The sequence below is a fragment of the Excalfactoria chinensis genome, chromosome 4 (assembly GCF_039878825.1).
Source record: "Excalfactoria chinensis isolate bCotChi1 chromosome 4, bCotChi1.hap2, whole genome shotgun sequence".
NCBI classification, from domain to species: domain Eukaryota; kingdom Metazoa; phylum Chordata; class Aves; order Galliformes; family Phasianidae; genus Excalfactoria; species Excalfactoria chinensis.
The window spans coordinates 14,036,304-14,059,280 of NC_092828.1; the positions used below are offsets into that span (position 1 = coordinate 14,036,304).

Here is a 22,977-nt window from a genome sequence, read left to right on the forward strand (position 1 = left end):
ATACATTATACTACATTTCAGTCAGTGTCAAGTGTCCAGGTACTGTCAAAAAATCACAGTTTAAAGCCAGAGTAATAAAGCATTATTAAGCAGACATTAAGGTACATTTTTTACCTCCCCTTTGCCATCTGCTACATTTCGATACAGCAGCAGGCAGGGTCAGGTAGTTGTTTCGTTGCTGTGGAGTTCTTTATTTGTTTGTTTGTTTAAACAACTACACAGCTAAATACATCATAGATACACCACTGCTCATGCCAAATTAGCCTTTCAACCCAATAAAGTAAATATCAGAGTGTAGCTGGTATCTCGTTACTTGAGTAGTACAATGCCCAGCAAATAGAACTCTTCCATTAAATAGCATATGGTCTATTTTTAGACTTTATTTTGGGTCTTATATTGAGATATACTTACTTCCTATGCTTTTCATGGAACTAAATCTTACAAGATTTAGACTTAATTTTTGATACCATTTAGCCCAGGAAATATATTATCAATAAAAGAAAACAAATGCATCAGTAACTGAAGAAGAAGTATTAACATTAAATAGTTAAAGTGAAAAGGCAGTTTCCATTTTCCTCACCTGATAAGATGTTCTTAGTTTGATTCACTACTAAGTCGGGAGTATCATTAAAGGCTGCGTAACCCTAAGAATAAAAGTTGGAAAAATTAGGATAAGTTTCTCATGGCCAGGTTACTTGCAATTTTTTCCTTTCTGACAAGGACTGAAAGTCCACACGCGGTAAAATATATGCGGTAATACCAAGAAAAACATAACTCATTACTGCACGTTAGAGAAGCTCAAGGAGAAATAAAGATGCATTTCAGGTTTCATTCACTCACCAGGGTATTCCTTATAAAATGTCTACATTTAAAAACACACGCATCAGTCACAATCATCTCAAACTTTATAGTACTTTTGCTAGACAGTTCTCACTCCTACAAAACTACCACATACATGAAGACTCACTACGTGAGGGGAGTGACTGCATACCAGTAAAACACTTACCCTCTGCAATCCTATGCCTCTTTAACATGAAATGTTTGTTACAAACAATGAAATCCAGCTACTTTTGTTAATGCTGTAATCCATTTTCTTCAATGAGAAGGGGAGGAAACATTAAAGCTGTGGGGACCAAGCTCAGGAGCTCACACTGACAGAAAGGAGAAGCAACTGCAGTGGAGGCTTGAAGCCTTTTCCTGCAAACCTGATCCCTTCATAGGCAAGCAAGGGTGAGGGTCTCCAGCACACAGCCTGCAATCCCCTACAGTGTCCTTTTATTCCCAGCAAGCATTATCAGATTGCTAGGTTTTTAAACTGCTCTACTTATGCCAGATTTGCAAAAATACTAATAGTTATTGCATTAGATCCACTGTACCAGATTTAAGATTGAATATGCACATTTCAAGATAACAGGAATACACTACAGCTGATTAGAAGAGCGTGGATGTTTAGCTTTTTCTTATTATTATTTTGAATAAAAAATGTAAAGCTTGCTAGCACATCCATGTTTCTCCTTTTTTTTTTTGCTTTTTAAGTATCCTTCTTTCAAGCAGACCATTATCTACACACTTTTGACGTGCAGTATCCTGCGGATGTAAAGCATCATATTCACACTTTTTAACACTAAATCTTGGTCAAACAATGGAATAAGACAGAGAGATATCTACCATGAGGAACAAGGAGGTGGGAATAAGAGAATTCTGCTTGGGAAAGCCAATTGAAAACAACAGATACTCACATATCCCAGTTTATTAATTAGTAGTTTATGAGCTTGTTGTGAAACATACCTTCTGAACCAGACTAGAAAGGTCTATTTTAAGGACATCATTGACCTTCGCAAGCTGTGAGCTCACCCCCGGTAACTAGGAAACAAAAAGCGTCCTTAAGTCACATCAAAGTGTCTGTCTTACTACTTAACTCAAAATTTCAAAGATAGGAGTGAAGGTAAAGAAACAAGAAAGACTGTTTGTAATAGAATCTTTGTAGCATAACCCTGAAACCTTTGATGTACAAAAGCAAAGCTAAACTTCAGCATTTTTGGGAGGGCAGATTCTTTTCCTGCCCATAGCAGCACTTTAATGTAGCTGCTTGACACACATTTTATTTTTTTTTCCACACAGAAAATGAGAACATTGACTGTAATTACCCAGAAACACAGTTAGTGAAGGTCACTTATCTCACAAGTGCCAGCCATTAACTTGCATAGATACTAGCTGGCTTATTTGAGGAAGTCACACTGTGAGTCAGAAAACATTCTCTTACCCCACTGAAATTGGCATTAATGTTCAGCTGATTTAATGAATTCCTGATGATATTGCAAGTTGAGGCAGCCTGAGCTGCAGCGCATGCAGAATCATTGAGGGTGTTGCTCAGGTGCATTTTAACATCCGTCAAGTTTGCATGAAGCCTCTCGGTGCCTTCCTGCAAAACTTCTACAGAGACGCTCACATTTTCCAGTGCTTCCTTCGTTTCTCTGATTGCTGCAAGAACGAAAATCATTTTTTAAAATACCTTTAGTTAGAAACTAGAAACCATTGCAGAGGGAAAGTGTGAATACACGTGTAAACACCATGAGCTTCTTGACAATACTGATTTAAATGATCTTTCCACCCCTCCCAGAAAAAACCCTCTAGCACCAAATACGTTTACGTTCATAAAAACAGATCACTTATCCTTCTCCTACAAACAAACCAATGTGCTCAACCTACTTTTATTGAGATTCTACCCACTTTTCAGATTACTCTCTTCTACTCATTCTCTCTTTCTTCTAACCCAGTTGTTTTAATAAAGATTTTCAATTTTGGTTGTTAGAATTCAAAAGGAAGTCCGTATCCACAAAATAGTATTTTTAAGGTCAGCTGTAGTCCAACTCAAGAATTATGTGGCTGCATGAGGAAAGGAAAAGAAATCAAGTTGCATCAGCTAAGCACTAATTCACGTTAACACTTGTCTGCCTTTAGATTTTGTCCCAACCACACAACACAAAAGAACACTAAACAGTAGTTTTAAGACAAAAACCACACAGATACAACTAAAAATGCACAAGTGTACAAAAATAAAGCACACTTCACACAACACAAGGTTCTCTTTTTTTTTTAATTTAATTTTTTTTTACCTTTGATAGCCCTTTCCACTTTGACTTCAAGACAAATAAGAGAAATAAAGCAAAAAAAAAGGAGAATGATGATGAATGAACGAGAAAGAATTTGAAAGAGAATTCATGGGTTAAATAACCCACCAAGTGACTCAAGTTTAAGGATGATTTTCACTTTACTCTGTAATGTGCACCTGATTCGCGAAAAAAGAAAACCTTCAAAAGAATAATGAATAAAGGAATACTTTCTATAAAAGGGAGATGGAACAATGCAAAAACAACAATGAATTCCAAGATACAATCAAGAAATGATGGTTGTTGGCACTCTCATAGTAGGCTTGACAGTGATGACACTCAACCACAGACCTGTCAAAGACTAGCCTGCAAAGACCTATGGACAGATCTGAGAGCACAGCCTTCCTAGTCTTCTTTATAATCACTGTAATCCCCCCACTGAAGTGGGGATTGCAGATTCCATTTGCCTTCAATGTCTGCTGAAACCAGACATCAACAATGGCTCTTATGTCTTGGTTTACTTTTTAAATACACTTATAAATCTACTGGACAGTCTCATTTTAAAAGAAACATCAAGGCATGTTGAAAAATGCTAAGTAGAATCATGGTACTGCATAAAGCAATCCCACATTGCGCACCAAAAAAATGAAGCCTGTCTTCCCATGGCAACAGAATATTAATACAAGAACATGCACATCTTTACCTCCTGCCATTGTCAACGCTGCATCAAGTGCGGGACGTACTTCTTTCCCCAGCTGTTCTTGAACTCTGCTACCAAGCAAAGGTCCAACATCTGCATCATGGAGAGATGAAAAAACTATCACATGCTAGTTCAGCTTTAACTACCTTTTAGTATAGGTGCTACCGATCTCTGAATGAAGTATACAAGAAGTACTACAATTTCTCTAAGGCCTGATACAGTTATTTTTATGGCAATTACTACCTATTATGGAAACAGATTATATTCAAAAGTAGTCTTAACAAGGTCTAACATCTGACAGGAATTTTGTGGCATACTCATTCACTACAAGCTATGGCTCTGTAGTGAGAGAAAAATAAGGAAACAGTTTCTTTTCCCTTCTCCCATTCCTGACATGTCAAGGTGACCCACAGCCCAGACCTGACAACCATCCTCGCCAAAATCCTTTAAGCGTGTTATGCATGGCTGCCAGCCTGTCCCTCAGCATTCAGTGCTGACTTCAGGCTCACGCAGATCCATCTCCTCCCTCCGAGCCCTCCTGCCTCACTGCCCATAAGCAGAAATCATCTTAGTTCAGTAAAAATGAGAATGGGTGTGTGCAGGAGACAGACAGATGCAGAGCTGAGATTGGTGAAGCATCTCAATGCAATGCATCCTTCAGGTATTTGCTGGGTCTCCTCTGAATTCAGGTTACAGCAAACAGCTCTTGGAGCTTTTGTTCCTGATGAGATTGGAATACTGAATGCTACAGAAGCATCCATTACTGTCAAGACTTACATTTCTAGCTTGGGTTGAGAATTTTTATCAAGCAGAAAAGACTTTCAGCATTTCCTTAGGGTGGGCAAACCGAATTCATCTACATTTCTCTGGAGGTTCATTCTACAATTGATTCCCTTTTAATGAAATCCTTTTGTCCTCAGGTGTCACACACTTAATTCTGGTATCTCAGTACTGTACAAGAAAATAAAAGCTATCTTTATTTATTGATGAGCTCTCCTATCACAGATCCAGTTAGGTTCCTATTAGCTAACATATTAAACTCGCACTGAGAGTAAATAAATATTTAATTTGAGTTGTTGGTTTGAAAGCTAGAAGCTAGTACTTGAAGTGCAGATATTAATTTATTTTTCAGCTAGTGCTCTTGTTTTTAAAGACTTATACAATGCCCACTTTTTTATACACGAGTGTTCTGGCATGGAAACAATTAGGAATATGTGCAAATACTGCTTTGGCTACTGACTTCAGTGTGCTTTAGTGATCATTAATAGACACACTGACTTGGAGGTATATCAAGCTCACTGCACTGAAAACTGTCCTTATAACATGCTTTAAGCTGATACCAAAGTATTGACTCTAGGAATCCAAAGTTGCTATCTTTGCTTCCAGCAATCCTGTTCACAATCAGTTTTGATATTTCTGCACTGCACTTCAGTCTGAAATGCAGACCTGTACACAACCTCACATGTTTATCAGTACATGTTAATAATGTATACTGAATTCTAATCTATACTGAGTATAATTGGTCTTTTCTATTATCGCCGTTTTTGAAGAGTGATGCTTAAGTTCTGAAAAAATTCAGTGGTTTGGTTTTTGGTTGTTTCTGCTTATTGAAAGGTTTAAAAGGTGACGCCTCCTATCATGACCACACTGAAGGAGAAGGTGAAGCAACTGTATCTCAAGTGTCATTTCTTGTTCTTCAACTGCTCATCCTGAAGTGCCAAATACAATCAATAAGCAGCTTTGGAAAGAAGATAAATGTGCATCTCAACTTCTAGTTGAGTAGAGGACAAAAAGACAACAACAAAAATAAACAAACACAGAGATCTATCAGTACCACAGCAACAGCTGAATCTCAGATTTTAGTCTCACTTAATACTAAGAACAGTAATAATGCTTGCAAACCATATAATCTTAATTCAAATTTCCCTTTGCATTATGAGCTGTTTACATTATCTTATTGAAGGCTTTAAATAAACAGCACATCACTAACCCCCTCTAAATCAAAGTACTTACTATTTAGGTCAGAGAGCGCTTTATCCTTGGTTGTGTTGTACTGGCTCACCAAGTAGTCAATTTGCTGGGAAAAAAAAAAAAAAAGAAAAAAAAGAAAAAATGATATAAAAAACTATTACAGTAATTGGAAAGAAAAAAAAGAAAAAAAAGAAAAAAAGTAATACTTTCAAATAATGAGTCAGAAATTGCCACACTTTGTAACACTCCAAATATTTGTGCAGTATTCCCCTCCCTTCCCCCAAATTCCGGAGTTCTACTGTTTTCAGTTAACTAAATATTTTAAAACCCTGCTTGGCACAACTGCACATAAAACGATGTGTTTTATTGGGAAATGTACATTACTGAAAGATCTCTGGGGAAGAAGACTCTACTTAAAAATGTTACGTAGCAGGAACTGGGCAACACGAAGGCTTCCAGTGAGGCACAGTATATTTGTGCGTGTCTTCATCACTCTGATGTGATTCTCTAGTAAAAGATGATCTCTCTTGAGATAAAAATGTGCAGCAAATTTATGGGATAGTGGTTCTGAAGAAATTCACTGTCCAGAGTGGCTTTTATGGGGACAGCCTCTCAGAGTTTCCCTAACAAAAGCAGCTGGTCATTCTGCCTTAACACAAATGGTTTCACTGATAAACAGATCTGGTCCAGTCGCAGCTTGGATTCCACCAAGGCACTGCATCAATATACAATATCAACTTAGTTATCACCAGTTCCTGGTTCTGTACAAAAGGCTATTAAATAACTATCCCAGGAAGAAATCTTGCTACAGATACGAAGTCACTTTGATTGATTTCTGCATGTGTAAAGTAATGCAGTGTGAATCCTAACCGAGTCATGCAGAAGTTAATATGCACTGTAAACGGGCTTCCAATTTTAAACAGAAGTGACTCAGATGTGCACAGAAGTGTATCTGGCTTGCAGCCTCAGGTTTTCAGTGCTGTGTATTAAAAAAGAAACTAAAAAACACCCACAAAACAACCCCATACATCATACAGCAGTGAATGTAATTAAATGACAAAGTAGGAGACAGACTTGTTTGTTTTGCTTTGTTGTTTTCTTTTTTAATGAAAGGGGAAAAGAATAAAAAGGGCTTTTCCTACCAAGAAAGATGTAGGTTTTTTTGGTGTTGGTTGGTTGGTTTTCTTAGACAGACCTGAGGACTAACACTTTGCAGGTCAGTAAGTCTTGCACTGTTTCCAGCAATGTCACAGACCAAATGCGATTCGCATATTTAATAGTGTTAGCACCAGCAATCGCGTAGTCTGCTAATCTGCTATAACAAGAACTCTTTACATGTGACTATTTTCAAATCCTCCTATGTTATACACCTCATACTCACGAGGCAAGGACATCAGCTAGGAATTCAAAGCTTATAGCCAATGAATTGAATTCCATAACTTTTTAAAGAAATGCAAGTCCTTATCTTCAAGAAATTCTTAAATGCGCGTGTTTATACATGGTATCAGTGTACTTCGTCTGCCAAAAATGACTTGTAAGACGTACCTAGTGATTGCATAATCAAGTGCTATCGAGTCTAAGAAAGAAAAAGTAATAATTCTGCATATGAACTAAAAACCTACTACACGACTGGAACTTTGAGGAACTCCTGGCACAAGTGTTTAAGTCCGACACTTTTAAATTCCATAGTTCTAGTGTTCTTCTCAACTTTATAGCTAGTGTCTATTTTTTTCTCTATTAGAATAGCTTCTCCCATGTAAGAAGATTTTCTACTCTAATATTTCCTGTCATATGCTTATGAGTATAATCACTCAGTGAAGAGGCATCTGGTGGGTTCTGAGGGCATTGGTTTTTTCCTTGCACTGCAAGCTTTCTCTCAGTGCCCCAAAGTAGCTCCAGGTCCACAAAAGGCAACCTGTCTCAAGAGTTTCCTGATGCAACCTCCACTTCCTGACATATGCCTGCATCATCAGGCTGTCACAACACCTTGCCCAAATTAATAACTGCATACAATCAACTCCCAATACTGAAAAATTTAACAGCACTCCCCAGATGCAACAGAGTTCAAAAGCTACTCAAATAATGTTTGTTATCAAACATTTACGGTCACGTGAAAGCTTCTAACCACATCTCATTCACTCTACTTTATGAGAGTGACACACAAAGAATTAATACCACACCGTTGGTTGTCATTTTAACCAAATAGAAAGAAATGATTATTTTCTGCAATACTTCTTCCTTATAGTTCTCTCCTCCCCCCCTTGTTCCCTATAAAGAACAAATTCTTTACCGCTGGAGTGTCGTTAAGGAAAACTTTCAGATCTTTGAAATTACTGTTGACCAGTTTCTTTGCTCCTCGGACTTGACTAGTTAAGTGTTGGTTGGCAGCATATGCACAAAGCACTCCAACGCTACAAAAAATACAGATAAAACATTTATTACAGTGAATGCCTGCCCTAACATTTTAAACCAGACAAATGATACAGCAAAAAAAAAAACACAACCTCTAACGTCATGAAAATAAAGGTCTCCCCAAGTTTATGCTTTGTCTTTCTTACTATGTTATCTCATATCCACCAATAGACAGAATAGAGGAATCAGCTGTCAGGGCAGATATGGTGCTACTGATTAAAATATAGAAAAGAAAAAGCAGAGTTATTCCACAGACTTCAGAAGCAAATAAATTTACAGGCACTTACCCATCTGCACTGACAGCATCAGCAAACATGTAAATTGTACGCAGCTTATCAGTGTTACACTCCTTCACCAGTATCATTAATGCTGACATAGCCACAAACATTCATAAAATAACTATGAAAAGGAATATTTTACATTTGAAAACTTCAGCAACATTTGCTCATAATGGTTCTATTTATTTACATAATTATATACATATTTTAAAAATAGTTTCCATTAGCTCTAAAAAACATAAACATTTCCTGATAATAAAACAAAAAGTGGGAAGCAAGATAAGACTTGCAATCAGCACCGCCACTAATTATTTCCTATTGGATCATCCCCACTGCAAAATTCTAATCAAAACACGGTAGATCTGCACAAACATCAAATGAAAAGGCAATTAAAAATCCCATGAGAGCCTCCAAAGTCTTTCACAGTGTACAAAATAGTTTTGTTTGTTTGTTTGTTTAGTTGAGACGTAAAATAAACAGCATGATTTTTTTTTGTTTGTTTTAAACCCATCTCATACTCATAACAACTAACCTTTCAATTGGGAACAATCTTTTGCAGTTACAGGTACCAGAAGACATGCAGAGCAGCCTCAGGTAGGGATGCAGTGTTGTGAGCTGCCAGAGCAGGCTGAACACAAACCCACTCAGTGCTGTAAGGTTTAACTGGTAGACAGCACTCATCAGAGGCATGATGCATCCCCAAAGGGAAGCACTGCCTGGAGCCTGCAGCCAGATACATTACAGGCATTTCTGGATGATGCATTAGTTCAGTCCCTCAATTGTGTATAACAGCTCAGTACTAGTAATTAGGCAGCATCTTGAAAACAAACATTACAGACATCCAAATGACAGAAGGGAGTCACCGTTATGAAAGGCACTGGACTCCTCTCAAACTGACAAACTTCATGTGCTGGCATCAAGAAGCCCTAATCATTTTAAAATAGGACTTAAAGGAAACTTATTCTATCTCCCTACTGGGCAAATTACAGTAAATAAAATTCTTGCTCCAGAGAATTTGAGCTCAAAGTAAGCCATAATATAGGCACTCAGATGAGAAATCAGATGGTGGATGGTGAGTACCTAGAATAACGTGACATATGCATCTCAACAAGACAGAAGCAAACACTCTGATGAGGCTCATCTCCTCTTTTTATCCCTGATCCCAAACAAATCTTCATCTTTATTTCACTTTTCCTATTTTAGCTTTCCCACACATGGTGAAGGCTTGCTCCCCTGCTCTCAAGTACAAGACCTTTTGCTGCTGACAAACACTCAGTAGGAAGTTTGGTTTCAGAGCATGACAAAGTTAGAGATGACTTCCCCTATATTAGAGTTTCAGTCCAGCCTTTAATGTTGACTACCAGCTACCTTCCCAAAAGAAGTCACAAGCCAAGGGCCACCATCACTCACCTTACTACTTAACTAACAGCCAGGGGCAGCTATATTTCCAACATGGCCAAGCCCTTGTGCAACCATTAACATCATCTGCTACCAATGAACTTAGGATGCCAACAATTGCTAACAATGAACTTAGGATGCACAAAATGCGAAGAACCTGAGCAACCTCCAATGGTTACTTACATTTTGGACACATACAACATGTAATTAGTCTTCCTTCTACAGTAATGCTAACAGTTCTGAGAATATTTTTCTATTAAGGTAGTCAAATATTTTTCTTCCTCCTGAAATCTGAAGGCAAACTATCTGAAGCTATCAGGAAAAGCAAACATTTGCGTGTCCCTCTGTGGACTTGGTTTATAATGCCATCTTTGTTCTTTGGGCTGCCAGCATTTTTATGCCTTTTCAGAGTTATGCTCACAGACTAGAAAGGTCAATTTCAAGCTAACAAAACAGTACTTTGTGAGATTTGAGCATGATCATTTTTCTCTTCGGTCTCCTAAATGGAAGGGGTGGGAGGACATGGGATAGGGGGAGATACTTTATACAGCTGATACATCCGGAACAACCACAGCTACATTCTGAATGCAACTAAACAAATACACAGCACGAGAGAGGAAAAAAAAAAGATCTATTTATTATATAACTGAACCTTGAGTCAACATTCAGTAAGCAGCTACAACAAAAAAAAAAAAAAAAAAAGCATAAAGGAGGAACAAAAAGATCATCTGAGAACTGTTTAAACAGGCTACTCAGGAGTCGGATCCTCCATGCTCAGCTCCTAGTCATGTGTCACAGAGATACAGAAGTCACTACTCCAGTTACAGGGGGGTCGTAAGCCTTTCCTTTAGCTGTGCTTGCTAAAAAATATTCAACTCACAGAATAGAAACAGAACTGATTTACATATTGGGTAAATGGCACCTTCCTCCCCACCAAACAGCAGACACAACATAGTAGTGGATTGGAGCTTTCTGTACTAACCTGCTCACCAAATCTTCTAATTAAGGTTGATTCCCAGATTCTGAACAATGCATGTTATCAGTTCCACACAGCTCAAGTGCTTTCTATGAAGCCTCAGTGAGGGATTTGTCAATATACCAACACAGTTTCCATCCCATCAGACTTAGCTTTGCCTAGCACATTATACATAACAACTACAACTTTATACATACGACTTCAGAATAAAACTCAACACCACCATCTCTCCGAAGGACAGAAAACCAATCACATGCTTGTCTATCCTATCAGCTAAACCAGTTCCTATGACTGGTATTAAGCATGGCACATAGATTTTCACTAAAAATAAATTAAAATGTCTCGATTTTGTATGGCAGTATCAATACAGGAAAATGAAATGACAAACACCATGATGCTCTACCAAGAGAAGTATTTCAATCACAAAATGCACCTTCTAGGGAATGTAAAGCCTATGCACTTTAAAACAAACAACTGAGTACATAATCACAACTCTTACTTGCTTCCTTATACTTCTCCTTGAGGAAGCCTTCAGAGAGCACATCTCTGTAGAAAACCTTTTTTTTTTTGCTATATTTGGGGGGGAGGGGGGGAGGGGGGGGGGGGGAAGATGCTGTAATCTTTTCCCTTCTTTACACAACTCTCAGTAAACTTAAACCCTCATCTTGATATCCACAGCACCATCAGTGGAAAGGTAAGAAGATAAAATCTGCAAGAAGAAATCTGCTAAAATCTGCACTAACAGTTACACAGGTTGGTGTGAATACACATATTGACACATAGAAAAGCCACCCACGTTACCAGAGTTTTCAAGAGCTGTTCTCTACAAGTACTATCGAGCACGAGCTCTGTGCTCAGCATCTTTCCCCTGCTAATACTCCTCCACCATGCATTTGAGCTTCCTTTCCCAGCCAAGAAAAGACAGTTTGGATCAGTCTTGATGTCACCCAGCATCAGTGGGGTCATTCAAGTTTCTGCTCTTTTGGCTGTGTTTGCAATTAGCCAGAAGCATTTTACTTGCTTAGGATGGAACTCTTTCGTGTTACTGACACGGCTTATGTACAAAGCTGTGGTTCAGCCTTTGAGAAGCATGGATTTGGGAAAAACAACTACAGGTAAACCTTCCAACTGAGCTGAAACAGCAAGGTAACTGGAGAGAAGAGTAGAAATGCACCCCCAAGGAGACTTAGTCTGGGAACAGTGTATGAGGTGGAAAAACAGGTACATCTCAGGCTCTTTTTTTTTGTGAGGCGGGTGGGGAGGAGAGATGGCTACCAGCACAACTCTCCTTTGTATTTCAGTACAGTAGTAAGCAAGCTGCCGTGGACTTAAATAGATCCAGGTATAGCATCCTCTCTTTCGTTGTTAACGAAGATCAGGGAAAGGCAGCAGGCTCCTGCTTTGTGTAGCCATGTACTGGAAATTTGAGAGCCAGACCTGCCTCAGCTGGGCTGAGATCAGCAATACAAGCTGTACAAAGCCCCTCTTTGCCTTGTGTAGCACTTGCAGCATTACAGACTTAGCTGCAAGTCCTATGGGATTATCTCTGCCCATGGCAGCCTGCAGAGAGAGCTCAGGCCAACCTTTCCCTTGGGGTATGCACCTGACATTCCCAATGCCTGATAGAAAAGATGAGTTAAAGAGGCAGTCTCCCATGCCCTGGAAAAATATATTAGTATGGATCACTGATCTCCCATTCACGACCTGGGGTTTGCTTAAAACCACAGCAACAGCTGGCAGCAAACACACCAGTCAGCGACTGACAGGGAAAGGATCTCTTAATGCACTCTCTGCTGACAGGCAACATCCCCTCAGGCACTACAACTTGAACACAGTGTCCTGAGACTTGATGAAAAGGTGCTGGCAAGCTCTGTCAGCTCCCTGCAGCTCCAGCATGCTGAAGGGTAACTTCATACCATATTTTCTTTGAGCACTGCTGTACTTGGAAGAACTTCTGTCCTGTAACTGTGGCAGGATGTATCACCTGCTGTATTTTTTTGGCTCTCTGGAAGTCAGGTTACTTAAGTGTCATGTCTGTCAGTGACACATGGCAGAAAAGCACATTATCTAATACGAAGTATCACCGAGTGCTACAGTTAAGCATAAGGAAGGCCTTAATTCAGCATGATGGACAGCAGTAAAAGGAAAAAGAAATCAAGGTTACAGTGAAGTGACAAGGTAAGTCCCACTGGATTGAACACTGACATAGTACACATGAAAAGATGTGATGGGTTTTTTGGAATATAAGAAAATAAGAAAAACAGGCAGGTTAAAAAATGAAGTTGAAAGAAAATAACAAAAAACAAAAAAACCATACAAACAAAAAAACCCAAAACGTGAAAGCAAACAATATATTTTGAAAGCATCTGCAGGGAAAATAAAAGCTTGGGCTGCAGTCCCTCATCACCCACTACACGCCCAGCACAGAGCAGAAGGATGCAAATACTCCTCATGCCAACAGCATCAATATGTAACTAAACGCAAGCACTTACAGAGAGCAAATGCATGGCTTAAACAATTCAATCAGTGCCCAGAAAAAAAAAAAAAAACCAAACAACATTAATTTGAACTTATAAGAAAGTGCATTAGACAAATACCATAGGAGGTCACACAATTGCTTTTCTCACCACTACCAAGAACAAAACAGTACGTTGTACCTCAGGTTCTCTATGGGATGAACTGAACACAGGACACAGTATCATTTATTCAAGGGTTTAACATAACATTCTGCAATTGCCATTTGAGACTGGCAGAAACCTCATTTGGTACATTCAGGCTTATTTTTTATGTTCCATATCTGCATCCTTTCAATCGAACACATAATGACCTGGGGATAACGAAGGCAGCGGCACTTTTATAATGCAGTCGCATTTTCTTTAATAAGTACTAATATTATTTAGCATAATAAAATGATTTCTGCACCCGTAGGTTAATACAGTAACATTATATGTCACATGGCACTGCAAATTTAGTGCTATACCAAGCTTCGCGTTGTTCTATTACACTTGCCTTATTATTAAAGAAGCAACAAAAAGAAATGTTGCAAAACAGCTCCTCTGACAGTCAGCATTTTTCTTCTGTCTTTGATGCATTTCCCCACCACAGTTGTCACAGCAACGACACATACAGAAGCAAAGTCCCACAAGAGGCAGTAACAAAATAAATAGCAATCCCAAGGCTGCGGAGACTATAAAACCGATCTCATAGTAGATGGCCTGCAATTCAGACAAAAATAGTGGTAATAGCAGGTATCACACAGTCACTGCAATCATACAGAGCAAATTAATAACAATTAAACTAAAGACTAAACCATCTACTACATCTCTGAGGTTATGGGCCTGGTGTTTTTGTCGATAATCGACAACTATTGCAACAAAAAGATATATAACATTGCAGACACCAACAGCTAATAGTTGTTTAACGAGAGCACTAGGAAGTAAGCTACAGGAATGCATTCTAGGCAAGAAATATGTGCACATGAAACGAACGCAAAGTGATGCAAATGAGGTAGATTAAAAATGAACATGTTAGATTTCCTGGACCACAAATCTAATGTTGCCCACGTCTGTTTCCAAAAGGCCTCCATAAATGTCAGCAAGGCTGCCTGGATCAATGCTGCACTGGGGAGGGAGGATATGTTGTACTTTCTGTTAATCAGGTATGGAATGATTCATGGGACCAGCCAAGGGACGTCCTTCCCAGATGATGGATTGCAGTAGCAGAGTTTCCTGCAAACTCCAGATGAAAAAACTGCTTAGGGACTGAAAAATGAAACAGTGTGGATTTTAGGCTCTCACAGGTAAAAACAGTTATTCTGGTGCCAAACAGCAAAACATCAGCAGCTAACAGTGTGCTTTCCAAAGCTGGAAGGAAGGAAAGCATGTAGGAAGGAAGGAAGGCCTGCAACGCAATACCCCACCGGCTTAGGACACAGTGCCTGCAAGGTAGTGCAGTCTCCCAGGGACAGCTGCTGCAAACACAGGGCAGCACAGCTCAAAACAGGCCAGGCAAGCATATGACAGCTGGGCAGCACGGGGTGGCACACCCCAGCTGTCCCTCCTGCCTAATAGATCTCTCTTCCCAGATTCTCTACAGTTCTGGGAGAAATAATCATCACACTCATAATTTGAACCCTCCTCTGTTTTACAGATCTGCCAGCACAAGATCAGCTTGGCAGTAAAAGTCTAAAACTGGGGCTGCATACTGTCCTGCAAAATAAGTTACCATTTCACACAAGCTATCTATCATGCTCCAGTTCCAGCCTCACTGATGCCCTTCCTTGCAATCCCTAATTACCAACTGATCCAAATACAGCAACCATCACCATTAGCAGAGTTGCAAATTTCTGACCTAATTACCAATTCTAGGATGAAATCTAGTTTTTGTGTTGTTGTTTTTGTTTCCCTTTAATTGTCATTACTACTAACTGCTGGTTTAATGCTGCTCTCCCTTCTGAAGAACACAAAGTAGATACTTGGAAGAGGAATATGGGTATTTTTCTGAAAGAATTACACAGGAACCCACAAAAAACATTCCAGTTTTCTTCTTTAGTGAGCTGAACATTTCAGAAATTATTGTATGATGTACGTTTTAAAATAGGTTAGATGGAAAAAAAGCTATTTATAAAAAAAACATAAGAAATAGTTATGGATGTTTTAATAGGAGTAGTGCGTATCGACACGGTTAGTTTCTTGTCAAAGCTGTACATCTAGCAGATAAGACATTACCTGGAGTGTCAGGACAACATTTTCGGGCTGTGGAAGTCAAAACAAATGGAGAGTGTGTGTAACAGGCAGCATGCACAAAAACAAATCGAGCAATGAATAATTAACCACAATCAAAACAATTAACAACACAGAAACAATAACAAGAAGCCACTGAAGTAAAATAATGCATAGAAGCACAACTATGTAATTACAGAGAATTACATACAATAAAATACACAGCAGGTAATGTCTGGTTTCCTTTTTAAGTAAATGGAATCTAAGATCTATCCAACAAATGTTTCCATCTTAGAGCAGCACAGATCAGTGTAGCAAACATCTGTTCCTTTTAATTCCCAGCGATCCCAAGGCCAGAGATTGGTTTAGTGATTCCTTCAAAATTTCCACCAGTTGTAACTGACCTGTAATATTCCTGACTAACATTTTCTTTTCAATGCTAATTTTACTTTGGCATAAGTGCAGCATTTGCAGCATTAGTTTTGGGAACACAGCAGATTACACAGAAAATTCACTTTCAGCTAATTATGGAGACATTATAAATTATGCAAAAGTGAAAAAGAAGGCATTCAAGAAGGAATGGGGAAGTGTATCTAGCAGGTTCTTAATTCATTTTTCATCTGTATTTCAGGAAAACACTGGAAGTGAAATATTCAGTGACAGGAATTTCTGAACAACCTAATTCCCCCTTTGTTTTCACAATGAAAACAGAATTTATTGCATTACCCTATTAATCTCCATATGACAAATTCACACGTGATAATGTTTTTCCTTTTCTTGTCAGCAGAACAGAAAAGCTACGTAGGTAAAACAGCAGACCCGCAACCTGAAGTCTGCTGTGTGTTAATCTTCTTCAGCCATTACACAGATCTTTGTGAAACTTCTACTGTACAACATGCTTAGAAGAGTCGCAATCATATTTGGTACCACTAACCTCCCCTAAAAATACGGTACCAGGTATGATTTTGAATGGTTTTAGCAAGCCATCTCCCAGCAGAACTAAGGCTGTTGCAGCAGCAGCGAGCTGAGTCCCTGTGAGCACACAGCAACTGTGCTCAGCTGTCAGGTTATCCTGGCAGCTCCGGGTCCCTGCCAGGGGATGGTGAGGCATCTATGCAAGAGTCCAGCTGGGATCACAGGGACACACAGCGCAGAACTGGGGAGGGCCTCCTGAGCCACTAACACATTCTGCAAATAGCTTTTTTTTTTTAAAAAAAAAAAAGGAGATGAAGGAACAGCAGCAGAAATTTAACAAGATAAATATCAGAAGCAGTTAGATTTCCTATTTCTTTCAATTCCCTGGTGAACAGCAAGCCCTCCTCTAATGTGGGTTCATACATAGCCCACTTCTTCCCCAGATTCTGTGATAGCATCACCTTTTTCCCAAATAAGAGTCTTTTCTTCCTGGTGTTTCTTCTCCATATATATGCATTTACAAGGAATAATCATATCCTTTGCCAATTCTTTTCCTAAGCTAAACAAAGACTTCCACTGTCCTCTGGAGACCCAAGTATTTCCCAGACCATCCTAACAAACACTCCCTGAGTCCATCATAGTTCAAGTTCATTCCTTCTGACTGAGCAACCAAACCCAAGGCAACGCTTCCAGTCTCTTACTCGCACCCTCCAGGGATGTTCCCATTTCCCTGCCCCTGCTGGGAGCTCCTCCAGAGGCACGTTCACAGCCACACTTTCCTCTTCATAGCTACACCTCTCTGATACCTCTGGCTTCTGCAAGTCTCTCCACTTGCCTTGATTTAGTCTTGAAGCAGTTTCAAGGTTTTGATTATATTCTGGTCAGAATTTGATCCTATAGATGGCCTACATCTTAAGCACACCTGATATTGTATCTGCCATCCTATAATCACACAGTATTTTACCAAATACTTTAATTACAGATTACAGCTATTAGTCTCAAATTTCTCATGACTTACACAGTAGTTACTAATCACTACACTCAAGCTCATTTATACCACCTATGTTCTAACACTTTATCCAAGTACCCAGCCAATAAAGTCCTCTTCATGATGCTCTCTCGGAGTGCCTGCACCACAGACAGGTGTTGCACTGCTATGGGAAAGCCCCACTAGACAAGCCCATAGAATTGGCAAGTGCTGCTTGATGCACCAGGAGGACAATACACAAGCTCTTGAGTGTCATGCAGAGTGTATCAAACCCCTGGAGTGATAAGCTCACTGTCAGAAAGGCATAGAAACACAAGGTCTTCCCACTGCAAATCCCAAGGTCATTCAGCTCATTCTCAATCAAGGCAATAGATTAATGTCTGTATGCTAAGCTCCATTCTCAGCTATCTGTCAGAACACCACACGGAGCCACATGTTCATTGCATGGACCTGGTTATGACTCCCGCTACACAAGGAAGAAGGCCTGAGCAGTGACACTGCTTCAAAGATGGGGCACCATCCTCAAGAATGGCCTGAAATCAGACACCCGAGTTCCATTCTACTTCCTCTTGTTAACAGACATCCTAAGAATTTCAACTGTCACAGAAAAATCACAAACCTGAAGAGAGAACGGAGAGTATACTTAATGTGATTAGCACACTCTAAAAATACTTTATCAGTAGACTATGGAAACTCAGTTTGACCAAGGCACCAGAAGCAGTATATAAATTGAGCTTTGTGAGGAAAACAGCTGAAACTAACATAAGAACTGAGCAGTAATGAATGGTTCTTGCTATAAAGCATTTTTAAATGAAAGCACTACTTTTCAATACAAAGGGGCTTCAACTTCTGCATAATAAGGACTGCAATGACATTACAGCTGGAATTTATAATGGAGCCTTAACTGTGTGTTTTCTACACTGGCATATGAAATTTCCTTTGTGACATTTTTGACACATTTCAGTCTCAAATTTTATAAGAAACCATCAGTCTTGTTACCCTCAAATTTCATTCCCAAATCTTTTTGTTATAGCTTTAAAATACTACTCACTGTTTCAGAAATAAACCTTAATTTCAAAGTCACTGTTTTCATTATTTTATGCAGACACACACAGACAATTTACCTTTTGATAATCGCCCTGTGAATTTCCAAACTTCTGCTGTGCCAGTTTTCTGATGAGATCTGAAAATAAGAATATTCCAGAGTATTAAACAACACACATTATAAAAATGGAAGAAAGGATGGCATGAATTCTACTCTTAGGCAGGCAGGATGCAATAAAGAATAGACATCTACAGGATCAACAAGCACATAAGTGTTTCCATAAACTCATCGAGTACCATTTTTAATTGACTGAGCATTTTATGAGATCACAGGAAGATAACCAGGGTATATATCAATATACTGAAATGCAGTGAAGGTTTTTCTGAGGTCAGCTGTCTGCAACATTATTACAAGTTAAGCACAAACTTATCAATTACTTGGACAAAGTTCAGGGTGTCAGCTTTGCTTCATTTCTATGACAGGCACATACACAGATACATAGAAATACACAAAATTACATACATAATGTGCAAAATAAGAGTGCTAATGGTGACTTCTTGATTGAACAGCACAAGGAAGAAGGTCCTTATCTTGCCCACTTTATTCCACTTTCTGTTCTTTCTTGATTTTGGGACCAACAGACCTTACACAAGGGAATGCAACACAGCCAGAACAAATCCACATGGTACTGCAAGTGCAACTCCATTTTACTCACTTCTACAAGATACCATTCAAAAAATGAAGTAGAAGTTTAACACCAATGCCACTTAACATCTGAAATACAACATTTCTGCACTTATTTGCTGCAGAAAACCCCAGCAGCTGAAGGAATGGTTCTCCTTTTGCAGACATCAGCAACCTGCCCTCGCAGAGGTGTTACTATCCCTATGGGAACCATACTGGGACCTGTGGCTGCTGGCCACTAGTGTGATGCCCTGCAACTGCAAGCACTGGGAGCCATAGCTCTGCTCCCTGCCAGGCTGCACACAAGAACCCACGCTCAAATGTCCAGTAGAAACAATGCACAGAGCTTCTGGTCTCTGAGGAAAAGGAAATACATTAGGAGGGAACACTCTGACCCCATGTTCATACAGGACCAGGCTCAGGGTGTTCAAGGGCGCTGCAATCTCACTCCTCTCTAATTCCACACAAGCCTCATAAAAACAAATCCCCAAGCAGGGAACTCCCCTTCCCCTCACCACCAGCACCTGACTGATCTGCAGGTTCAAGATCCGCACAGAAAATCAAACATAACTGCAGGGCAACAACTGCTGTTCTCAACATGCCAACGAAGGTTTTCCCTGCAAGGAAGTTGTAGCCACCAAGACTGCAAATTAAACAAGCAAAGTAAAAATCTGTTAACGTATCACAGGAGTGTCAAGCTGCTAATCATTAACAGAAGGGAAGTGTATTTTAAAACACAGGAAGTGTGCTAGCAGTAGATGATAAAGGATTTCATACAACCCCCATTCTGAAAGACTACACAGAATCTAGAAGATAAGGCTGAATCCCACAATAACAGAGGTAGAACAAAAACATCAGTAAAGTAGGAACCTAGGTAAAAGAAAGGAGCTACAATCCTAATAAACCTGTTCAAATATTGCTTGGCAGGGGCCAACCAACCTGTGCCAAGATGCTCACAGCATCCCCGACGATGTGCATTCCTCAGGGAGTTTCAGTAGCAAGGAGGTGCACAGCCAAGTGGGGTAGCACTGCACAAAGCCCAAAGTACAATGCACACCAGCTGCATCAGACAATATTTTCCTCATCAGCAAGCACAGAATTTATTCCCACTTTTTTAAATCTACATCCCTTCCAAAGAGGTAATTTTTAAGAAAGATTTGGTGCACGAAGCATCCAAAACAATGAGTTTTCTTTTGATCTCACAAGCAGAAGGGCTGAAATAACCCTTTCATTTACATATTTATTTACCCATTTAGGATTGTGTAACAATACACTGTAGAACAGTCACTGAAGATGGGTTTTAAGGTCCCTTTTAGCCTAAACCATTCTATGACCCCTGGAAATCTTTCTGTCAAACCGCTGGCTCAGAGCACAGGCAGCTACATCATGTTGCTCAGGGCTCAGTCCTGCTCTTGATAGTCTCCAAGCAGAATATCTAATATGAAAAAGTAAAATTAAAAGATCCCCAACGCCTCTGACTACCTGTAACACACCTAAATTGCTCAGAATGTTTCTGATTCACAGTTGTTATTTATATCGTTCCTGTAATTCATATCTTGCCAGTGCAAAACAGTACCTGAATACACTATGACAAACTGATACAGAAAACAAGATCGTTGGTGTGTTTTCAAGATTTAGAGGCTCTAAATCCTTTTCATCAGAAACTAAAGCCCCAATAGGTTTACAGTAAACAAAAAACACCTGAAAATAGGTACAAAAATGTCCCCATATGAATTGTATAAATTAGATACTAAACAGTAAGATAAATATGGGTTTTATGCCATACACAGCACAATGACTGCTATTACACAGCCCTTTTTTTTTGGCCTTAATTTTCAGAATGGGAGTTTTCCCTGTTGAATAAGGATTTACTACGTACATTACTTGGTAAAGATTTGTTTAGAAGCTTCAGCATGTTCTTCTCAACAGGCAATGCACAATGGTTGATCATTCTTTGCAATGAATTTACTATTTCAATAGTCTTCAACATCAACTGTTAGATATATTGTAAGATAATTCATTTGGAGGAGTCTCAGGAGAGAGCTTATTGCCCTCTACAATGACCTGGAAGGAGGTTGTGGTAAGGTGGGAGTCATCCTCTTCTCCCAGGTAGCAATGATAGGAGAGGTAATGGCCTTAAATTGTGCCGGGGGAAGTTCCCAGTTGGATACTGGGGAAAAAAACCTCTCAGGAGGAGTGACGAGGCATTGGCACAGACAGCCCAGGGAGCTGGTGGAGTCACCATCCCTGGAGGTGTCCAAGAACCATGTAGGTACGGCACTGAGGGATGTGGTTAGCAGGCATGGGTGGGTTGTAGTTGGACTAGGTGATCTTAGTGGTCTTCTCCAGCTTTAATGATTCTGTGGCTTTATGCTTTCAGATGATACGTGGACGTTGTATATATATTCCCACAAGAATTAATATTGGCCAAATTCAAATGTAAAATTACCTTCAGTTACTCACTCACATATCTGTAGGCACAAACACGCCACAGTGGTTTTGCAGGATCAGGAATCCCCCTCTCAAGTTTTATTCACATTGCTAGCAATCAAGTTTAATACAACATCACTCAGAGGTTAAATGGGAGAACATCCTGTGCTTCCATGTATACTGTGTTTTCACGTACACAGCTCACGGCAGCACAGTGAAGAAACACCTCAGTCTACATTTAATTCCTAATCCCTGTGATTTAGATTTGCTTTTACAAAGAGCCATTCTTTCCGAGCTAGAACATCTCAAATCTAGCACTGAAATGCACTTTTATTTTAAACTGAACTGAGGCAACTCCACCTGATACTATTCTGCATGATGCATAGAGCACCTCAGGGCCAAGCCATCATCTTTGAGTCTGGTTCCCATTTTGAACACAAAAGTGCTAGGCAGGTGTGGAAAGGAGTGTTGCCCTCTATTTTCAAATTAATTAGATTACTTCTGAAATCTTGGCTTGACCAGCTGCACACATTGTTTCACAGGACCAGTAATCCAAGGCTTTAGCATAGAACACATTTCCTCACTGGGGTTAAAGAGATTTACCTTGTGAGGCTCATTTACACGGCTAATTACATTATTGCTCTGCACTGTCTCCTCCCTGCTCTCATCACACATACGAAATGCCATCTGCCCTGGTAAATCTAACTAGCTAGATGAACTGATAATTTACCAAAGCAATTTGTGATTAAATATTAAGCACCTCAGTGGAGCTCCAGTCAATGAAAAAATCACCATCTTCTGCAGAACGTGTCATGTACATCCAGCCAATAACATTATACTGTTCAGATAAGAAAATAAGGTTACAACTAGGCTTTCTTCTTGGAACTGCTCTACAGAAAGGGAGAGCAAAAATCATACAGATTTAAAAATAAACAGCCTGGCTACTAAGTCCCAACATAAATTAGTTATAAATGCTTCTTCCACGAAAGCATTTCAAATCTAGGTGACAGGAAAACAGTTGGAATAAAACCTTTGGGAACTCTACGCTTGATGTTCACTCAAACAATTCCACTGAGCCAGTTCAGTTATAGTGCAATTCCAGCATTAATCAAATTATGCCAGAAATTCATTTATCCTTTTATGCATAATGTAACATATTAAATTTCTATTCTGAAAAAAACTTCAAGCTAACCAATAAGTACCGTGACTGAAGCATTCAACTCACACTGAATGGAGATCTTCAGAACAACAGGAGAGAATTACACTGATAATATACATGATAATAACTGCTTTCATAACATCTCATATCACAGAATTTCCTCCCACTCCCCATCATCTATAACAGACAG

At 39.4% G+C, this 22,977-nt stretch overlaps 1 protein-coding gene across 11 annotated transcripts in view; it reads right to left on the bottom strand.

The window, feature by feature from the left end:
- The window catches only part of PROM1 (prominin 1), a 57,128-nt gene that overhangs the window by 18,868 nt on the left and 15,283 nt on the right, over positions 1-22,977 (bottom strand). For 8 of the 11 annotated variants that reach the window (XR_011903428.1, XR_011903426.1, XR_011903429.1 and 5 more), the window contains exons 3-11: positions 18,594-18,652; positions 15,573-15,599; positions 13,855-14,060; positions 8,072-8,192; positions 5,824-5,887; positions 3,814-3,903; positions 2,264-2,481; positions 1,789-1,863; positions 581-644 (exon numbers count right to left, since the gene is read on the bottom strand). Coding sequence is in view for 5 of the 11 variants with exons in the window: in XM_072335333.1 (XP_072191434.1) it covers positions 581-644; positions 1,789-1,863; positions 2,264-2,481; positions 3,814-3,903; positions 5,824-5,887; positions 8,072-8,192; positions 13,855-14,060; positions 15,573-15,599; positions 18,594-18,652 (924 nt within the window). In the remaining 6 variants the exon portion in view is untranslated. The remainder of the gene's footprint in view (positions 1-580; positions 645-1,788; positions 1,864-2,263; positions 2,482-3,813; positions 3,904-5,823; positions 5,888-8,071; positions 8,193-13,854; positions 14,061-15,572; positions 15,600-18,593; positions 18,653-22,977) is intronic. The other 3 variants (XR_011903430.1, XR_011903431.1, XM_072335332.1) reach the window with 1 other exon arrangement.